This window comes from Carlito syrichta, unplaced genomic scaffold (genome assembly GCF_000164805.1).
Source record: "Carlito syrichta isolate Samal-C Ts95f unplaced genomic scaffold, Tarsius_syrichta-2.0.1 Scaffold314798, whole genome shotgun sequence".
In the NCBI taxonomy this organism is placed as follows: domain Eukaryota; kingdom Metazoa; phylum Chordata; class Mammalia; order Primates; family Tarsiidae; genus Carlito; species Carlito syrichta.
Genome location: NW_007258894.1, coordinates 736,825 through 754,180, shown reverse-complemented (window position 1 = coordinate 754,180; position 17,356 = coordinate 736,825). Strand labels below are relative to the sequence as shown.

General features: G+C 34.7%; 1 protein-coding gene across 6 annotated transcripts in view; it reads right to left on the bottom strand.

Annotated features, from left to right (window-relative positions):
• Positions 1–17,356, bottom strand: part of EHBP1 (EH domain binding protein 1) — a 373,913-nt gene that overhangs the window by 40,977 nt on the left and 315,580 nt on the right. For 5 of the 6 annotated variants that reach the window (XM_021705883.1, XM_008071978.1, XM_021705884.1 and 2 more), the window contains 5 exons: positions 14,977–15,084; positions 11,775–11,899; positions 9,250–9,388; positions 8,963–9,069; positions 6,223–6,346 (listed from right to left, as the gene is read on the bottom strand). In XM_021705883.1, the coding sequence (XP_021561558.1) occupies positions 6,223–6,346; positions 8,963–9,069; positions 9,250–9,388; positions 11,775–11,899; positions 14,977–15,084 (603 nt within the window). The remainder of the gene's footprint in view (positions 1–6,222; positions 6,347–8,962; positions 9,070–9,249; positions 9,389–11,774; positions 11,900–14,976; positions 15,085–17,356) is intronic. The other variant, XM_021705885.1, reaches the window with a different exon arrangement.

Sequence of the window (17,356 nt, the reverse complement as noted above, 5' to 3'; positions counted from 1 at the left end):
AAAATAATACATGTAAAATATTTCCCATAGAGTTAGAGATATAAGCATGCAGTAAATATTGGGCATTATTGTCATCTTTAGGTAAAGATAATGAATAATTCTGGAGATCTAAAGGGGAAAGAACCCAGTAACAACTTATAGCAATTTTATTTTAATTTTTAGGTGGGCCCTATTTCCTATTTTAAAGCAGCTTTGATACTACATTTGGCTTCTCAACAGATGAAGTAAAGAAACACTCTTAAGAACATGTAGAAAAAAATTATTTCTTTTAATTCATTTTTTTCCCCTAGATATATTAGTATTTTTAAATGGCCAGTTCGAGTTTTGGAATGGACTTTCTACAAAAAGTTACAGAATCAGTATTTTTGGCCCAGGAACTTCAGGAAGCTATCATGATCCTTTTATTCAGTATGTAAATGTTATAAAGTTGGAAGATGCAATTTTATTGTAATTCTTCCCCCTGAATTCTTACTTTTTATGCTCAAAATGAAAATAATTTACTGTCACCTAAAAAAACAAACACAGGCTGGGCTCAAGTCTGTAATCCCAGCACTTTGGGAGGCTGAGGTGAGGGGATTGCCTGAGCCCATGGGTTTGAGAAGGCTGGGCAACTTGGTGAGCCCTCATCTCTACAATAAATCAATTTTAAAAATTAGCCAGCCAGCAGATCGACGCTAGTGTGGCCATGAGTGAGTCACTGCACTCCAGTCTGGGCGACAGAGTGAAGACTCCAACTCAAAAAAAAAAAAAAAAAAAATTAGCTGAGTGTGGTAGTGTGTGCCTGTAGTTCTGGCTACTTGGAAGGCTGAGGCAGAAGAATCGCCTGAACCCAGCAGGTTGGTGCTAGAGTTGCTGTGAGCGTGCCACTGCACTCCAGCCTGAGTGATGGAGTAAGACTCCAACTCAAAAACAAAAATAAAAAAAAAAACAATTAAAAAAACCCTCAAATCATTAAATTAAAACAGCACAGTTTCACAGTTCAAAAGTTTAATATCTATTAAGCTGTGAATGGTGGTTCACGCCTGTAATCCCAGCACTTTGGGAAGCAGAGGCGAGAGGACTGCCTGAGTTCAGGGGCTCCAGACAAGCCTGACTAACATGGTGAGAACCTGTCTCTACAATAAATAGTAAAATTAGCTGGGCGTGGTGGTGTACACCTATAGCTCCAGCTACTTGGAAGACTGAGGCAGAAGGATTGCCTGAGCAGGCCGAGGTTATGGTGGCTGTAAGTGTGCCACCGCACTCCAGCCTGGGAGACAGAATAAGACTCTGACTCAAAAAAAAAAAAAAAAAAAGTTTGATAAATATGAAATGAAAACAAATTGGAGCCGGGCTCGGTGGCTCAGCCTGTAATCCCGCGTCTTTGGGAGGCTGAGGTGAGCTGGGCAGGCGAGACCTCATCTCTACAATAAATCAAAAAATCAGTTGGGCATGGTAGCGCATTGTTTCTAAGTAATAAGTTTTGGTGTTCCCAAAGAAGTAATCATTGCAAACTTAAGGTGCTAGAAACTTAAATATTCCTCCCCAACAACAATTAAACACACACACACACACACACACACACACACACACACACGCTCACCCACACCATTAAGAGTTGATGGAAAAAAAATTCACTTGTATTTGCATAAGGATTTTACAGGTCCCAAGGTGAGAGGGCAGAAAATAATATGCCCTGAAGCATAGTTTGAATGAAAAAAATAACACACAAACACACAGTATTGCTATTTAGTATTCAGCCTATCACTGATTTAGGATTACTGAACAATTTCAGAAGAAGCCAGACATATAAATTTCCACAGTTGCTCTGTCTCTGCCATTGATGCCCTTCCTCAGCTACTGCCATTCTCATCCCTGGCACCTCCCTATCTTGTTGCATGAGTCTCTTGCATTCCTTTCCTACTTTCTTGCTAAAGACTTCTGCCAACATGCCAGGAGAAATGCCCAGCAGTCTGGGCTACCATCCAGGCTCCATACCCCCTCCCCACAACAGGATGTAGGAGCTTCATGTCACTGGGGTGGTGCTTAAAACCCAGAGCTGAAAATAAAACAAAACCAAAAATCCCAGAGTTGCTCAAGCTCTGGGAACCTAGAACTCAGGTCTAAAACAAGTATTGGCATTATTTTGTTATATTTTGAATTAACAGGTTTTTGTGTGTTTGTCTGGGTTGTGGACACTTACAACCGTGTTTCATTTGGAAAATGTATTCTGAAAACTACATAAACCTTACAACAAATTTAAAATTGAGTACAGGCTTGGTACAGTGGCACATGCCTATAATCCCAGCACTTTGGGAGTCTGAGGTGAGAGAACTGCTTAAGCCCAGGAATTTGAGACCAGCCCAGGCAACGTAGCGAGACCTTGTCCTAAAAAAAAAAAAATTAGCTGGGTGTGGTGGCATGTGCCTGTAATTCCAGCTACTCAGGAGGTTAAGGTGAAAGGATTGTCTGAGCCTAGAAGGTCAAGGCTGTGGTGAGCTATGATTGTTTCACTGTACTCCAGCTGGGTGACAAAGTGAGACCCTGACTAAAAAAAAAAAAAAAAAAAAAATTGAGTACAGAATTACCATACGATTCAGGAATTCCAATCCCCCCAAAATGAAAACAGAGATTCATATATAATTTTTATACAAATGTTCTTAGTAGCCAAAAGGTAGACACAACCCAAATGTCCATTAGCATATAAATGAAGAAACAAAATGTGGTATAAACATACAATAGAATATTATTCAACCATAAAAAGGAATGAAATACTGGTACATGCTACAAGATGAATGAACCTTGAAAACATTATGTTAAGTAAAAGAAGTAAAATACAAAAGGACAAACACTGCTTAACCCCTCTTAGGGAACATCTAGAATAAAGCAAATTCATAGAGCCAGAAAGTAGATTAGAGATTCCCAAGTAATTGGAGAAAGAGGAAACGGGGAGTTTTTGCTTAATAAGTACAGAATTCTATTTAGGGTGATGAAAGACTTCTGGAAATGTATAGTGGTGGTGAATGTACTAAATGTTACAAAAAATGCACACTTTCAAATGGTTAATTTTATATTATGTGAATTTCAAATCAATAAAAAAATTCAATATAGTCAGTATATACAAGTATATAAAAGTTGAAATAGCAGATAAGGTATATTGTTCTGTAAAGAAGATATAGTGCAGAAAGAGGACTAAGTCAAGAACTAGAAAACCTAAAAACCTAGGGTAAGTCCTAATTCCATCACTGCTAATGAGGTCATTTTATTTATTTTTGTTTTTATTTTTTTGAGCTGGAGTCTCACTCTGTCACCCAGGCCGGAGTGCAGTGGCAGGCTCATGGCCATCGCAGCCTTGACCCGCTGGGCTCACATGGCTGGCCTCAGCCTTCCACGTAGCTGGAATCACAGGCATGCGCCACCACACCTGACTAATTTTTTGATTGATTGCCAGGTTGCCCTGGTCTTGAACCCGTGGACTCAAGCAATCCTCTCACCTCGGCCTCCCAAAGTGCTGGGATTATAGGCATGAGCTACTGCATCCAGCCAATGAGGTCATTTTAAATGAGTCATTTCCCCTAACTGAGCCTCAGTTTTATCATATAAGGAATATGGATACTATCTATTCTGCTTAATTCTAAGGCAGAGATTCAGAAAGTACAACAAAATTTCTAACATACCAGAAAAAAGTATTATAATAAATGAAAAGTTGGAACAAACTAGAACCCAAAAAGGAAAAGGATGAATATATACTTTCACTTTCTAACATCTTATCTCTTACTTTAGATACTAAACTAGGCAAATCTTAAAACATTATTTGTGCTGGAGGAGGTTCAATACAGTCTAGGGTGATTCTTGGAGCTTATCAAATTGGGGGACCAAGTCAGTTTTAGCCTAAATCTGCAGTAGCAGATCCAGTCAGGATCAGATTCTGTCCTGTGAAATAAGAAATATAATAAGCCCTAAAGGATTCTAGAATCATTCTGTAGTCTGTGACTATCTTTCAGGTTAAAAGGAATCTATTAGCTGGGCTCGGTGGCTCAGCCTGTAATCCCGCGTCTTTGGGAGGCTGAGGTAAGTGGATTGCCTGAGCCCACGTGTTCGAGACCCGCCTGGGCAGCGAGACCTCATCTCTACAATAAATCAAAAAATCAGCCGGGCGTGGTAGCACATGCCTGTAATTCCGGCTACCTGGAAGGCTGAGGCGGAAGGATCGCCGGAGCCCAGCAGGTCAAGGCTGCGGTGGCCGGGAGCGGTCACTGCACTCCAGTCTGGGTGACAGAGTGAGACTCCAACCCAAAAGAAAAAAGAAAAAAAAGAATCTATTGCTGCAATAGGGCCATTTCAAAGTTTTACTAGTGATATATGAAGTAAGAAAGAGAAATTGCGTCTATTTTAGTTAGAACCTGCCATAAATCAGGGAGAAGAAACAGAATTTCTTGCTTTTTCTCTAGTGGCACAAGGCTTCTTGACATATAATCAAGCAAGGTAGTCCACTTCCATTGTTAAAATTTAAGAAAAAATGTATCTCCTTAAAATATTTAGAGGAAATAATTTCAAAATTATCAGAGAACTTATACTATCCAGTAATCAAAATTTAAATATAGCTAACATAGCTAATATCTTCAAAATCCCTTAGAAACCAAAGAAACATGCAAACATAAAACAATATATTGGTTTATGAATTCACAACTCACTTTATCTATCTAGCTAGCTAGCTAGTTAGCTATCTAGCTATCTATCTGTGACTAAACATGCACGTAACTTGTTAAGGGAATAATAAACATGGTCCAGGTATTATGGAATAGCAAAAAGAGTCCTGTGTGACAGGGTTCTGATAATCTGAATTTTAGTCCAAAGTCTTTCACTTGGTGATCTGTGTGACCTTGAGCAATTCCTGTGACTCTCTCCTCACCTGTACAATGAGAGAATTAGATAATTGTTTTCCCAAAAAAAGGGGTTTTTATGCTTTAATTTTTAAGCAGTAGAACCTTTCTTTAAACAAACTCTTCCAAGAAACTCAATATTTCAAATAAAGTCAGGGCTACTCTGTGTGAAGTACAGTAAGGAATCCAGATGTGTCTACTCTTTGCTCCCTTATTGTCGTGGCAGCCCCTGAGATGCCTCTAAAGAAGCTTTAGGGCTCCATGAACACAGTATGAAACCCACTAGGCCAGATTAAAACCTAAAGTTCCTTCCTGTTCTAATATGTTCTGATTTCACTAATCTATGCATTTTCAAATGTCCCATATAAACGCTTATTTTTGGAGGAGTTCTTTTATTGTAAATATATTTTTGGAAAATAGGGAAGAAAAAGTTCAGGAAAGCTTTCCAATCCTAAATCATGCTAATCTACTTTATTTTAACACTGCCATAAAATTAAAGCAATTAATTAGATTAAAGGAATGGATTTTCCACTCTTATTTTTTGACATTTTTTCTTAATATAACTTACTTAATTTGATATGAATGATTTTATTTCTCATTTTAATCTCTGTGTAGGGACAGCATTTTAAAGAAACACACATATATGCGTGCATTCGCGCGTATATACACACACACACACACCCAAGAGTGTGTGCCAAGAGATATTTTCCAATAGCTTACTGTGCTCTTAGATCTATTCAATCACCATTGGCAATCAGCAGTAAATGCCAATCTACCCTCTGTTTAGGAGCTAACTTGCTGCTCTAACCCATCTTTACAGACCTTGCTATATACCTTAATCCTTTCAAATGCAACTGTGACACAAAGTATTACAGACTTTTAAAAACCTGTTCTCTTAAAAAAAATTGTGGAGCATCAGTAACCAGATAGTATTCTCAAATTTCAGTGATCTAGTCCATGGAGCCGTCCCCTATGCACAGTGCTCTGTTTCATGCAGTACATGGCTTTAGCTGGCCAAATCTTTTTTTTTTCCCCCAATGAATCAGTAGAACAGTAAAGATCTTACTTTTTTTTTAAGCAGTGGCATATCAATGAGGCACAGATGTGTATTCCAACTCTGCATGGATGAGCACACTGTTCAATAGTGCTGGCTCACACGGTATCAGGGCGAGTTATCACTTCCCATGAAGGCACTCTTATCACCAGGGCCCAGAGAGGTGGCTGCAAATCGCAGCCTTTTTATTTTCAAGGCAGTTTTGCTGAACATTCAGGCTTCAAAGATTCACACTTCCAAAACTCTATAAGAGTTTGTGAACGCTCAATTTGCCAAAACTGTTTACAGTGTAATTGGGCACCGTACCTGTGTCCATGAGATAGCGAAGGCGCTTCTCCACCAGCGCGGCACGGGTGTCAATTTGCTTTTGCTCATTCTCTAGTGCTGCCAATTCTCCTACAACATACTGACTGGTGTCTTTGAACCCTTTCTGTTAACGAGAACAAACAGGAAGGAAAAAAAAAATCACTTGTAAGTTGCATTTTTCCTTTCTACAAACACTTAGTACAGCACTTACCTAAAGAACCAAATACAACCTCAGTATCACCCTTAGTACCAAAAGGTAACTCCCTGTGATTCAAAAAAAGTTCATATGCATTATGTATACAAAACTTTTGTAAATAGAGAACATTTCATCTGTTTAGTATTAGATTTATAATTTCACACTCAGATTTGCCAGATTTTAAAGTTAACGCTAAGTTAAAAAAATTATCCTCAGAGTTAAGACAGAGTTATTTAAGCATGGACAAGGACAGGAGAGAATTTTTCCTAGGTGATTATCAAAACAAACACCAATTATACCTTTTATTCAAAAGTGTAATATACAACACTCGAGTTTTACTAAGGAATTGATCCTTAAAGTATCCAGCCTTAAAGAATCAGACAAATTTCTTCTATAACAACACAAAATTTAAAAGATACACCTTTTTGTTTTCATAGTGACTATAGTATTTACAATACTTTAAAAAATGATAAAAGAGAAGTTTGCAATATCTCCAGTTTCCCTCTGGCTGGGTCTTGTACTTTAACATGTCATTCTTTTGATGTATTACTAATTATTGTAGCTGCAAATTCTAACCTGACAGGTGGTTTCAAACCTTGCTACACAGGTTCTGATGCAGCTAGTATGCTGATTTGGTTAATCTTCCATTTAGTCAAATTTGGATTCCAATTTGAAACTTTACTTTTTATAACTGTGCATATAAAAAAAATCCTTAGAATTTTTATTTGAGATAGGAGTTCTACTATAAAGTGCTAGTGTAGCCTTAATTTTCACATTCATGCTACACATTTAAATCATTAAAGTTGGGGTTATTATTTATAGTATAGTCAAAAATTAATTATAGCTCTCTTTGGAATACTTATTTACCTTTTGAATTTTGGGGGCTAAGAGACTTAATTAGCTGAGAAATATTGAAGAACTGCTTAAGTGAAAAGTGATTACTCTCACCACTGCCACTAATATCATAGCATTTATAATATTATTTATTTAGATAAATAAATGTGTACAATCATTTTCTGTCAAATCCCTTCCTTACCTGGAAGCATATTACTCTCTAACAAGCTATGAGGCATTATCTTTCATTATTCCTTAAACAAGAAACAAAATCAGGAATTAGTTAATTATGAGCATATTTTGGAATTCTCATGATTAATAAATATGTCTAACTGCATGTATAATTCGTATATTTTTTGAACTAGTAAATAATTTGTACTCACATGTAAACTCAGTTTATGCCAATTTATTGTTAAATTGGTTATGGTAGTTGACAAATTTAAAGTTGAAATATAGTAAGAAATCATAAAACTGATAACTTCTCAGAATGTATTTAATAAAAAAAGTCACTGTATTTTATAAAAAGATTTATACAAACGTTAACTTTAAAATCTGGCGAATGCTTCTTGAACCTATCAGCCAAATAGTAGAGTATTTTCAAAAGGGACTTTTTCTTTTCTCATTCCCATATAGAGGGACAAAATAAATATAGTTGTTTGCAAAGACAATATGAAAAACAAAGACATTTAAAAAGAAGTGAAAAGCAACACATGAACTTCATTGTTTTTACTGATTGGTTCAGCTAAAAATAGTAACACAGTTTATAATCAGGTTTCTTTAGTGAGAGTTCACAGTATACTCAAGTATTCTGTAACTTAGGGTTATACCAAATACTTCATCAGCATATATCAGTGAGCTGTTCTTTTCCAGCTCACACCTTTCCAGGTCTTCTAAAGATAACAACCTAAAATGAGATGCTTTCAGAGCCCTAAAACATAGTTGGTGATTCTGAGTGCACTTTAAAATCCAACAAAGACTATTTAAACTCTAAAAACAATGAAAGCATTTCACCAAACTGTAGATAATAAAAAAAAGTAGCACTATTAGAGAGAACTATGTTTCCAGACAAAAATTCAAGTTAAAACTTGTTCTTCTTGCTTCTGTCCCACAGCTGTCCATCAAAAAAGCAGCTTTCTCCCTGCGGTCTATCAAATATTTCCCTCACAAATCAATTTTACACATGATCAGCCCATACCCCTACTGAGCTGAACCTCCCCGTTAATTAAGTGAAGAAATTACCATATATATTATATTAATGCAAACATCATTCAGCTAGTAATTCACGGCTGATCTGGATAATGGAAAGGTTGAACACCCATTAACCCAAGCCAACAAAATGGGTTGGCTGAGAAATTCTAGCAGGTCTCATGTGACTTTTCCCTCTAACTGCAGCTCTGCGGTATCTGCTATTGTAATAATTAAAATCCTCCCGGTAGATCAATACTGGAATCTCTTTATGGGAAGTGCCCTGATGGAAATGTCTCAAGGAAGCTAGGGCTGTGGAACTCTGAAAAATTCATTTTTTTTATCTGACAATTATCACCACACTGCAGACTAATTCAACAGTGCACCCCTCTCACTCTGCTTTGAATGCACTGGAGATTGACATCTTAAAAAACCTAACATCTCATTTTAACAAATAAAGGCACTATTTCCACATACAGTTTGGAATTATCAGCAATCATGAAACCACACAAAAAATTAATATACATTAAGCACTTCATCTTCTGATGGCTTCCTCTGAGTTTCAGTTATCGCTGCCTTCTCCTCATTTCCTTTCTTTGTATCTTCCTGTACTGATCTCTGCCTTTTCATCTCTTAAAAAAAAGGGGAAAGACATGTAAAATTATTATAAAGCTTGATATTTGTGTATTGAAATGTGGAGTTACATTATCAGCATACACACACATACACACACACACACGCACACGCACACACACACAGTTAAATACAGCTAAAATCATAAGATGAGAAAACGTTTTAAAAAGTGTTCCTACCTGGTCTATTCTCAACATATTGACTGAAAGACTGAAGTTGAGTTTTTCTGACTGTAGAATCCTTGCTGAACACAACAGGATTTCTAAAACGTTCTGTTGCTTTTTGTAATCGCTCAGTCCGGAGATCTTCTGTACCATTCTAAAAGTAAAACAACACATGGTAAAAGATTCCTGATCTCATAAACATAAAATTACACATTAGTAAGGCAACTTTTACTGATTTAAGATAACGCTGATTTAGAAACTTAAAGTTCTGAAAGAAAAGGATTTTAAAGTACTCTAAATAGCTCAACTGCAAGTTCTATTGCTTGTAATCAAAAACTTTTGGAAACACAGTTTAAACCGTTGATAACTTTAACATCCTTGTGTCTTCTCCCAGTGATACCATCATTTAAAAGCCAAGTTGCCTCCTACCCCCCCCCACTATTCTGCCCCATTGGTTTATACAGTCCCACAGACTTGTATGACAAGAAGAACTAGTTTCTAATTTTATGCCCATTGAGATAAACCACTAATGCTGGATGAAGGCTAAAAGGTAGGATTATAATACTACCCCACTGAACTGCATTTCATCAGCTATAACTTTCCAAAGCCAGATTTGTAAGTAAGCCCTTTACAGCTAAGGAAACTACAATTATCTTTTCCGGAGCTTCCTATGTTAATACTGGTAACAAATTCAAATGGTTCTATCAACAAGAAATATCCCAGAAGACTGAACCACTGCAGTGTGTGGAAGCTGCAGATACCGAGGTGCTGTGTACCAAACAAATATTTCATTTTATACCTAATCTTTTATTATTTTTATTAAGTGTTTTGAAAGTAAATAGGGAAAGGCTAAGATGCATGACTAATAGCTAAGCCTGCTGAATGCTGAAACTGGTTATCAAAAGCTACCAAGACTTTGCCCTTCCTCTGCATTGAGACAATCAGTAATGAGGGAGCCCTCCAATGGCCTATTCTCTAGCCTCAAGGAGGCCTGGGATACAGAATCCTCAAGGGAAGGTAACAGTTTATCCTTTTCCACAAACACAGAATGCCTCATTTATAAACGTGTAAACTGCATTTTATTAAAAAAAATAAAAACCAAAACTAATGCCGAAAGATTCAAGAGAACAGATGGACTCTATATGTTCTTTATAAACACCATTTTCAAAATCTTAACCATAAAGATTCATACAAAGCACACCTTTTGTTGGAGTAACTTTAACAATTACTATATAAAAGCTTTTTGGAAAGCAAAACCAACTTCACCTATATAGATAATTAAAACATAATAATAAAAATACCTGTTTTATTTTTTTTTAAGTTATTTAATATATTTATCATTAACATCATGCTTATAATATCCTAGCCATGTAGTTAGGATAGAAACAATTTTGACTTTTATTTTTATTTTTTAAGAAAAGTGTGAATTCTACTGTTATACTAACTATTCAACAGTCTAAAACTCAAGTCTTTACCAAAATAAACAAACATGGTTAAATTTTTTTAGGCCTGGCAACATGCTAAAATATCTGTGCGATTAGCCAGCAAATCCCATCTTAAGAAACCTTTTTATGACTAGGGACTTCTGCCACTTTACAAATGTATTCCTCTAAACCCACTAATTCAGTTAGCCTTTTCAATCCATTGTATTATTCTTAGGCCAGCTTCATTCTGCATTAAATCCACTGCAGAAAGCTAAATTGAACGCAAAAAATCAGACCTGATCCAGGCTTCCTTTTGTTCAAAGATAGAGACCAAAAGTCCTCTGGTGCTACCACACACTTTCATCACCAATTTATAGAAACTGACAATGTACGGAAAAAGCAATGAAAGTCATTGTTTTGGGACTTCAAAGCATCTTTGTGTCAGGGGAAGGAAATCCTTTCAGTCAGCAGGGCAGTCCCCATAGTCTGCAGGTGGGTGAAAAGTTATACAGGACTGGAAGTGCCCTAAAGCTACAGAAATATTAATAATACACTGTGAGGAAAAGGAGGGAACATATTGGTGGGACTAATATAAATGGTCTAATAACAACAATATTCTCATAATGTGGCATTTTGGCTAAAATGCTACATAAGGTAACATGCATTATGGCACAAAACACATGCAAGTATCTTAAACATTTATATTCAATCATATTACCATCTTCAGGTGTGATGATTCTTATAAATGACATAAATTCTAGTTCACCTAAATAGGTACAAGGTTGAAAATGATTTTTAAAAATGCTAGAATTCTCTTAGCAATATTGTTCTTAACAAAATATACATACATATAGAACTTAAGAACAGTTTCTATATGCCCCCTATATACCTCTTGACTTTTACTGGAAATAGCAACTTAATGTAGTAGTTTCTCTGAAAAATAGTATATGAATACTGATTACCACATTTGTATTTGATTATGGCTATTTAATAACAATTTTTATACATTAATCTTAATGTGAAAAATTTGGTAAGAAATTTTTAGAATTACAAAATGCCAGTAGAAACTAGAATACAAAGATACTGAGCCTAATGTTTTAAACAAGTAGAGTTTACCTTAATGTCTTGCTCTGAGCTCTCAGTTGCAGTTCTCTGGGTAAAACTGGAGAGTGAATTTGCCACCTGTGGCTGAGCATCCAAGAGCTTCTTCAGCTTCAAGTCTACCAATTTACTGTTTTGTTCTGTTAAATATTCAAATACCATGAGTAATTGAGTGAGATGCATTTAGACATGTAGGCTATCAATTTTGGGTGACCATAAAAATATCACTACATTTTAAAAGAAAGAAGAAAAGGATATTAGGGCTGTGAGATAACATCCAGATTAGACACATGCAGAGAACTCTTATATACACAAGTGTGTGTGTATATTTCCTCCCCAAATCATTCCCCTTAAAGTATATAGTCAACATATCTAAAGATAACTCAGTTATACTAGAGTTAATAGTAGCTATGCTTACCTGAAAACCTAAGCCTGTATGTGATGTATATATTTATATAAGTAACGCATAGGTTATACATAATAAAACAAATGAAATCTTTAAAACTAGAGATATATTTGATCCTATATTATTTTATATATTTCAATTATTTTAATATGTTAAATTTATAAAAAACAATGCCATATTGAGAAAGTTCTTAACATGATCTCAGTCATGTATACTATGTTAGACTCCAATGTTTACATATATGCATACATATCTATCATTGGAACAGGGTGTTTACAAATACCTTCTACTTAGAAATACAATAAAGATTACCATATTTTTGGAGTGTATTAAATATAGACAGAAATTTAAAATAAATAAAATATGACTATAACTTTTAAAATAAAAAATTTCAATTTATTTTTAGCAGGTACATTAATCTTTAATAATAGTTCAAAATGAGTGGACACACAACTAATTCTACTTAAACAAATTCACACAAAGCCACTCTTTAATAAAATGGTTATAATAGACATGTTCACCGTTTGGTGAATGATATTTTTCATAAAGATTAATAACTTTTCCAATTATAAGACTCTTAATAAATGCTATTATCATTACTTTCATGCAAATTGGCCAGTTTATATTGCCAGGCTTCTCTTTTAAACAATATCTGATGAACTATGGTCAAATCAAGATAAAGATTAAACAATTTATTATTAAAACATTATGACTTTTATATACATATTAAAAAAGAATTTTGAAGAAAATAAAGCAAGGATAAAAATCACAATATATTCTACATGTTTCCAGTTTGCATTCCTATTTCTTATTGCCACAAAATAAATCATAAATCTAATTGGGAAGGCTATCTACTCATATGCCAACAGTTACTGGCATTCTTGATAGCAGTAAACAACTTATTAGTTAACCTCAAACAGGAAGACTGAAATGAGTTTTCTTTTCTGGCATACATAAAGTAGGAAGAGAGTCTTTAAAAAGGACAAGAGTCAAGCCTTTTTAGGACTAAAATTAACCAATCTTTAAAGTATCCTACAAAGTTGCTACAGCTGAAACTAGAAAATTTCCTTATTTTACCTAATAAATGGCTATTTTTTCCTGTCTTCATAATCTACTATAAAATTAGGACATACGCATCACTTGCAGTCACTTATTTTATACTTTCATAAATTGAGTATTAAGGTTTTAATTCTGTACTTATGGATGTTCTTCAGTATTGAAAGGATGTTATTGGTTTCTGATAAAGCTTTTGGTGGTGGATGTATAGGAAGGGTGGGTAAGCAATAATAAAAAAATTTTCAAAAAGAAAAATCAAACATACCCCAAATCTGCAGTGTTTTAAACAGAAAGAAGTAAATTTAATTCTATTTTTGGGTGAAATATTAAAATTTTTCCTTTATATATGAGCATTCTTTTGGATTTATACAATTATAAATATACTGAACTCTATTTAACAACAATATAATTTAATACTGGGCCATGAAGGAGTTCCTGACAAAAGGGCACTGGTTTTTCTTAAGTGTTCCTTCCAGTCAGGAAGACCCAGGTTGATTATTTCTTGGAGTAATAGCATAATTTCATACAGGGGAAGAAACAAAGCAGGTTAGCACTGCCAAAGATGGGAAAAAGAATGCCTGCTGCTCTCATTTCCTTTAGCTTTTTACAGGAAAAGATAATATTAGGGACTTTGCCTCCTTGCCTTTAAGTCTAAAGAGATCACCAAAGACATTTTATTGACATAAGAATTCAATTCAATAAACATTTATGGAACCCCTCAAGTATGCAAAGCTTTGGACTGTTACTTGTTGCTGGTTTATAAAGGCAATGCATATGGAACACTCACCTATTAAAAGCCACTAGCAAGTATCTTTCTTTATATTTTAACAAAAGAACTTACAATGGCCAATTATGAACATAACTTATTGATATGAGATATTAGATTATTTTAATAGTAGACTATATAAGTAGTTTTCAAACAGCATTTTACAGTAATCAGTTAAGTATATATAAAATTAATTTACTAACAGTAATATTCAAATATTGAAAGCACAAAATTTGCAAAAGAATATTACAACTAAGATTATCAATTCTAAATGAAAACAGAAAATCTGATTCATGGTGTAGATCTACATTTGGAGTATTCCATAAGAACTCCAGGCTGGGCTCGGGGGCTCAGCCAGTAATCCCAGCACTTTGGGAGGCCGAGGTGAGTGGATTGCCTAAGCCCATGGGTTTGAGACCAGCCTGGACAACTTGGCGAGACCTTGTCTCTCTACAATACATCAAAAAAAAAAAAAAAATTAGCTGGGTGTGATAGCCTGTAGTTCTGGCTACTTGGAAGACTGAGGTGGAAGGATCGCCAGAGCCCAGCAGGTCGACGCTGGGGAGGTCATGGGTGTGCCACTGCACTCCAGCTTGGGAAACAGTGAGATTCTAACTCAAAACAAAACAAAACAAAACAAAAAACTCCACATACAGCTTACTTACAACATCACACCAAAATATTTAAGCTGAGAAGGGAATCAATTATTGAATGACTATAAATTATCTCATATAACACAAATATAAGAGTGAATCTTAGTGATGAGAGAATACAAACTACAACTTGCTATTCTGATATTGCTAATCTTAACATTCAACCTAAAGCAAAATAACATAAAATTGATGGAAAGAAAATTTAGCTAAATGATTTGTGAGGGTATAATATGTAATAAAACTACAAAAAGAAAATATTATTGATGAGATAATAAAAAATATAACCATAAAGTTTGCCATGCAGCAGGACACAAAACATTTATAATTTGAAATTACCGGGAGTCTCAAGGTCATTTTCTAAGTTAGTAAGTTCATCTCCACCTCCTACAACAAAGCCTTCAGGAATCTCCTCGTTAGTATCTATCTCAATATTATCATTTTCATCTGTAGGAACATGTAGCAATAATGTTAGTATATTATTAATATTTTATATCATTTGTCCAAAACACTAAAGAAGAAAAACCAGTATTTTAATGACAGTTGTTCAAATTCAGGTCTGACATAGATAGGTATGTTAAGAAATCAGTTTTAAGTCACTTTTTCACTATTAGATTAACATTTATATTTTATATTCATATGCCAAAGATGAATTATCACATCAAAGCAGATGCAAAAGGTTTTGACAATTTGCCACATGCTGTCTCTGAATCACTGAGCTCATTGAGTCCCTGTATTTTAAAGTGTAACCTATTAGTAATCTCTAACAATAGCACATAAAAATAAAGTTGGTTTGGTAACAAAGTCATCAAATAGTCTACATTTCACATTTTTATCATTCAACAGATATAAATGTATAAAGAAATACATCATTCCTAAAGTTGTATATATTTGCCATTTTTATAAAGACTCAAGTGCTTTTGTGCTATTAATAAAATATCATAAAAGCATTATGAACAGATGAAGAATGAGACTAGAATATACAGTTCCTGTATATAGTGAAAAGTTCAGAACAACTAAATAATACATCTTAGAAGAGCTAACGCTCGGAAAAATTATTTAACATCCAATGCACAGGAATGAAGAGTCATACTACTCTTTATATCCCTAGTAAAATGTTTCAGGTAATAAGTGATAGAGTCAATTTTTGACATTAAATATTTCCAGTATGTATTTTTTCTCTCCAGATCTTAGTGATGAAATTGGCTCAGTAGTTTTGAATTTGATGCATTTGAAAAGGCATGTTAGTAATTTGATTTGCATATTAGAGGTTCAGCTTTAAGTTCTGTTGTTGACAGACAATGCACCTTTTGGAGAAATAGCTATGTAGCCCCGAGAGTTTTTGAAGAACACCTTTACTGCTATGTGATCATTTTTTCATTGGATAACTTTTATTAACAGTGAGGTATTCCAAAGAATTTTCCCAATGAGAAATTCTAAGATTCTATAGTTTTGGCCCGATTCTTCAACATTTGTCCCTTTCTGAAACTGTACATCTTTAGGTTTGATTGTTGGTTTCCAATAATTATTAGGAGCATCAATATTACTAACAATAGTTTACACTTATTGAAGACTTCCTATTTATTGTGTAAACCATTTAGCAAAAGGATTAAAAAATTCCCCCCTTTCCCCACCGGGAAAAAAAAAGCATAGAGATAAAAACATTGTTAAATGCTCAGAGAAATAGCTAAGGCATTATACTTGCCTACATTTTACTTAAGTACAATCAGTTGGAGATCTTTTCTAACCAACTGTACTTAGCAAATCTACTTGACTAATTTCATAAAAGAGTGCATCTTCAACTTCACTGTCCCCCAAAATTCTTCTCTAAGTTTGGAGTTTAGCAAATAAATCAACAAATATTTCCCAAGTGTTATAATGGTGTTCAGGACACTTTCTCAGCATTACTGTGTCAGAGACAGTTTATCATTAATAGTTTTTAGGAAGCTGGTGTAGTACACTTTGCTGCTGCCAATCAGTTTCCACTGATTATTACTGACCATAATTAATCTAGAGCCAAGGTACAAAATTCAACATTCATTCGTTTACTCAAGAAACTTCTCCTGGGTACTGCATATGCAATTTGCAAAACACTGTGTAGATACTGAGGAGAAACCAAGTTGTATAAGACAACTTAAACCAAATTGTATAAAAATGCATGCCTTAGAGGTACACATTCAAGAGACTATCATACCATGTAGAATTAAGTTTTATGGGGATAAAAATGAGACACAAAAGATAAAAAGATTACTCTTTGCCAATGACACCAGGAATTCTTCCTTGGAAGTGCTAACCTTTAAATTAGGTCTTGAGAAATGTATAGAATTTCAAGAGGTACAACTGAGGGGAGGGCATTACAGACATGAAAGCAGAAATGGGTAGGTTATATTCAGAAAATGGTGCAAAGTCCTATTTAGCTCAAGCATACTTAAAGGGAAATATTAGGAGGTAAGACTTGAAAGTCAAAACTGTAAAGAGCCCTGATAGGCAGAATGGGAAGTATAAATTTTACTTGGTAGGAATGTAGAGATACTGGTGCTCTAACATAGTCAGCACTATGCTTTTGAAGATTAATTTAATGGCAATCTCCATAAGCAGTTTCTACCAAAGTGTCTTACTGCAATCAGTTGTGAAGTATATATAATTTATTAATAGTAACATAAGCACTGAAGTTTATATCTTTTATAAATTAGAGCAGCTTCAATATTATTTCTATAAT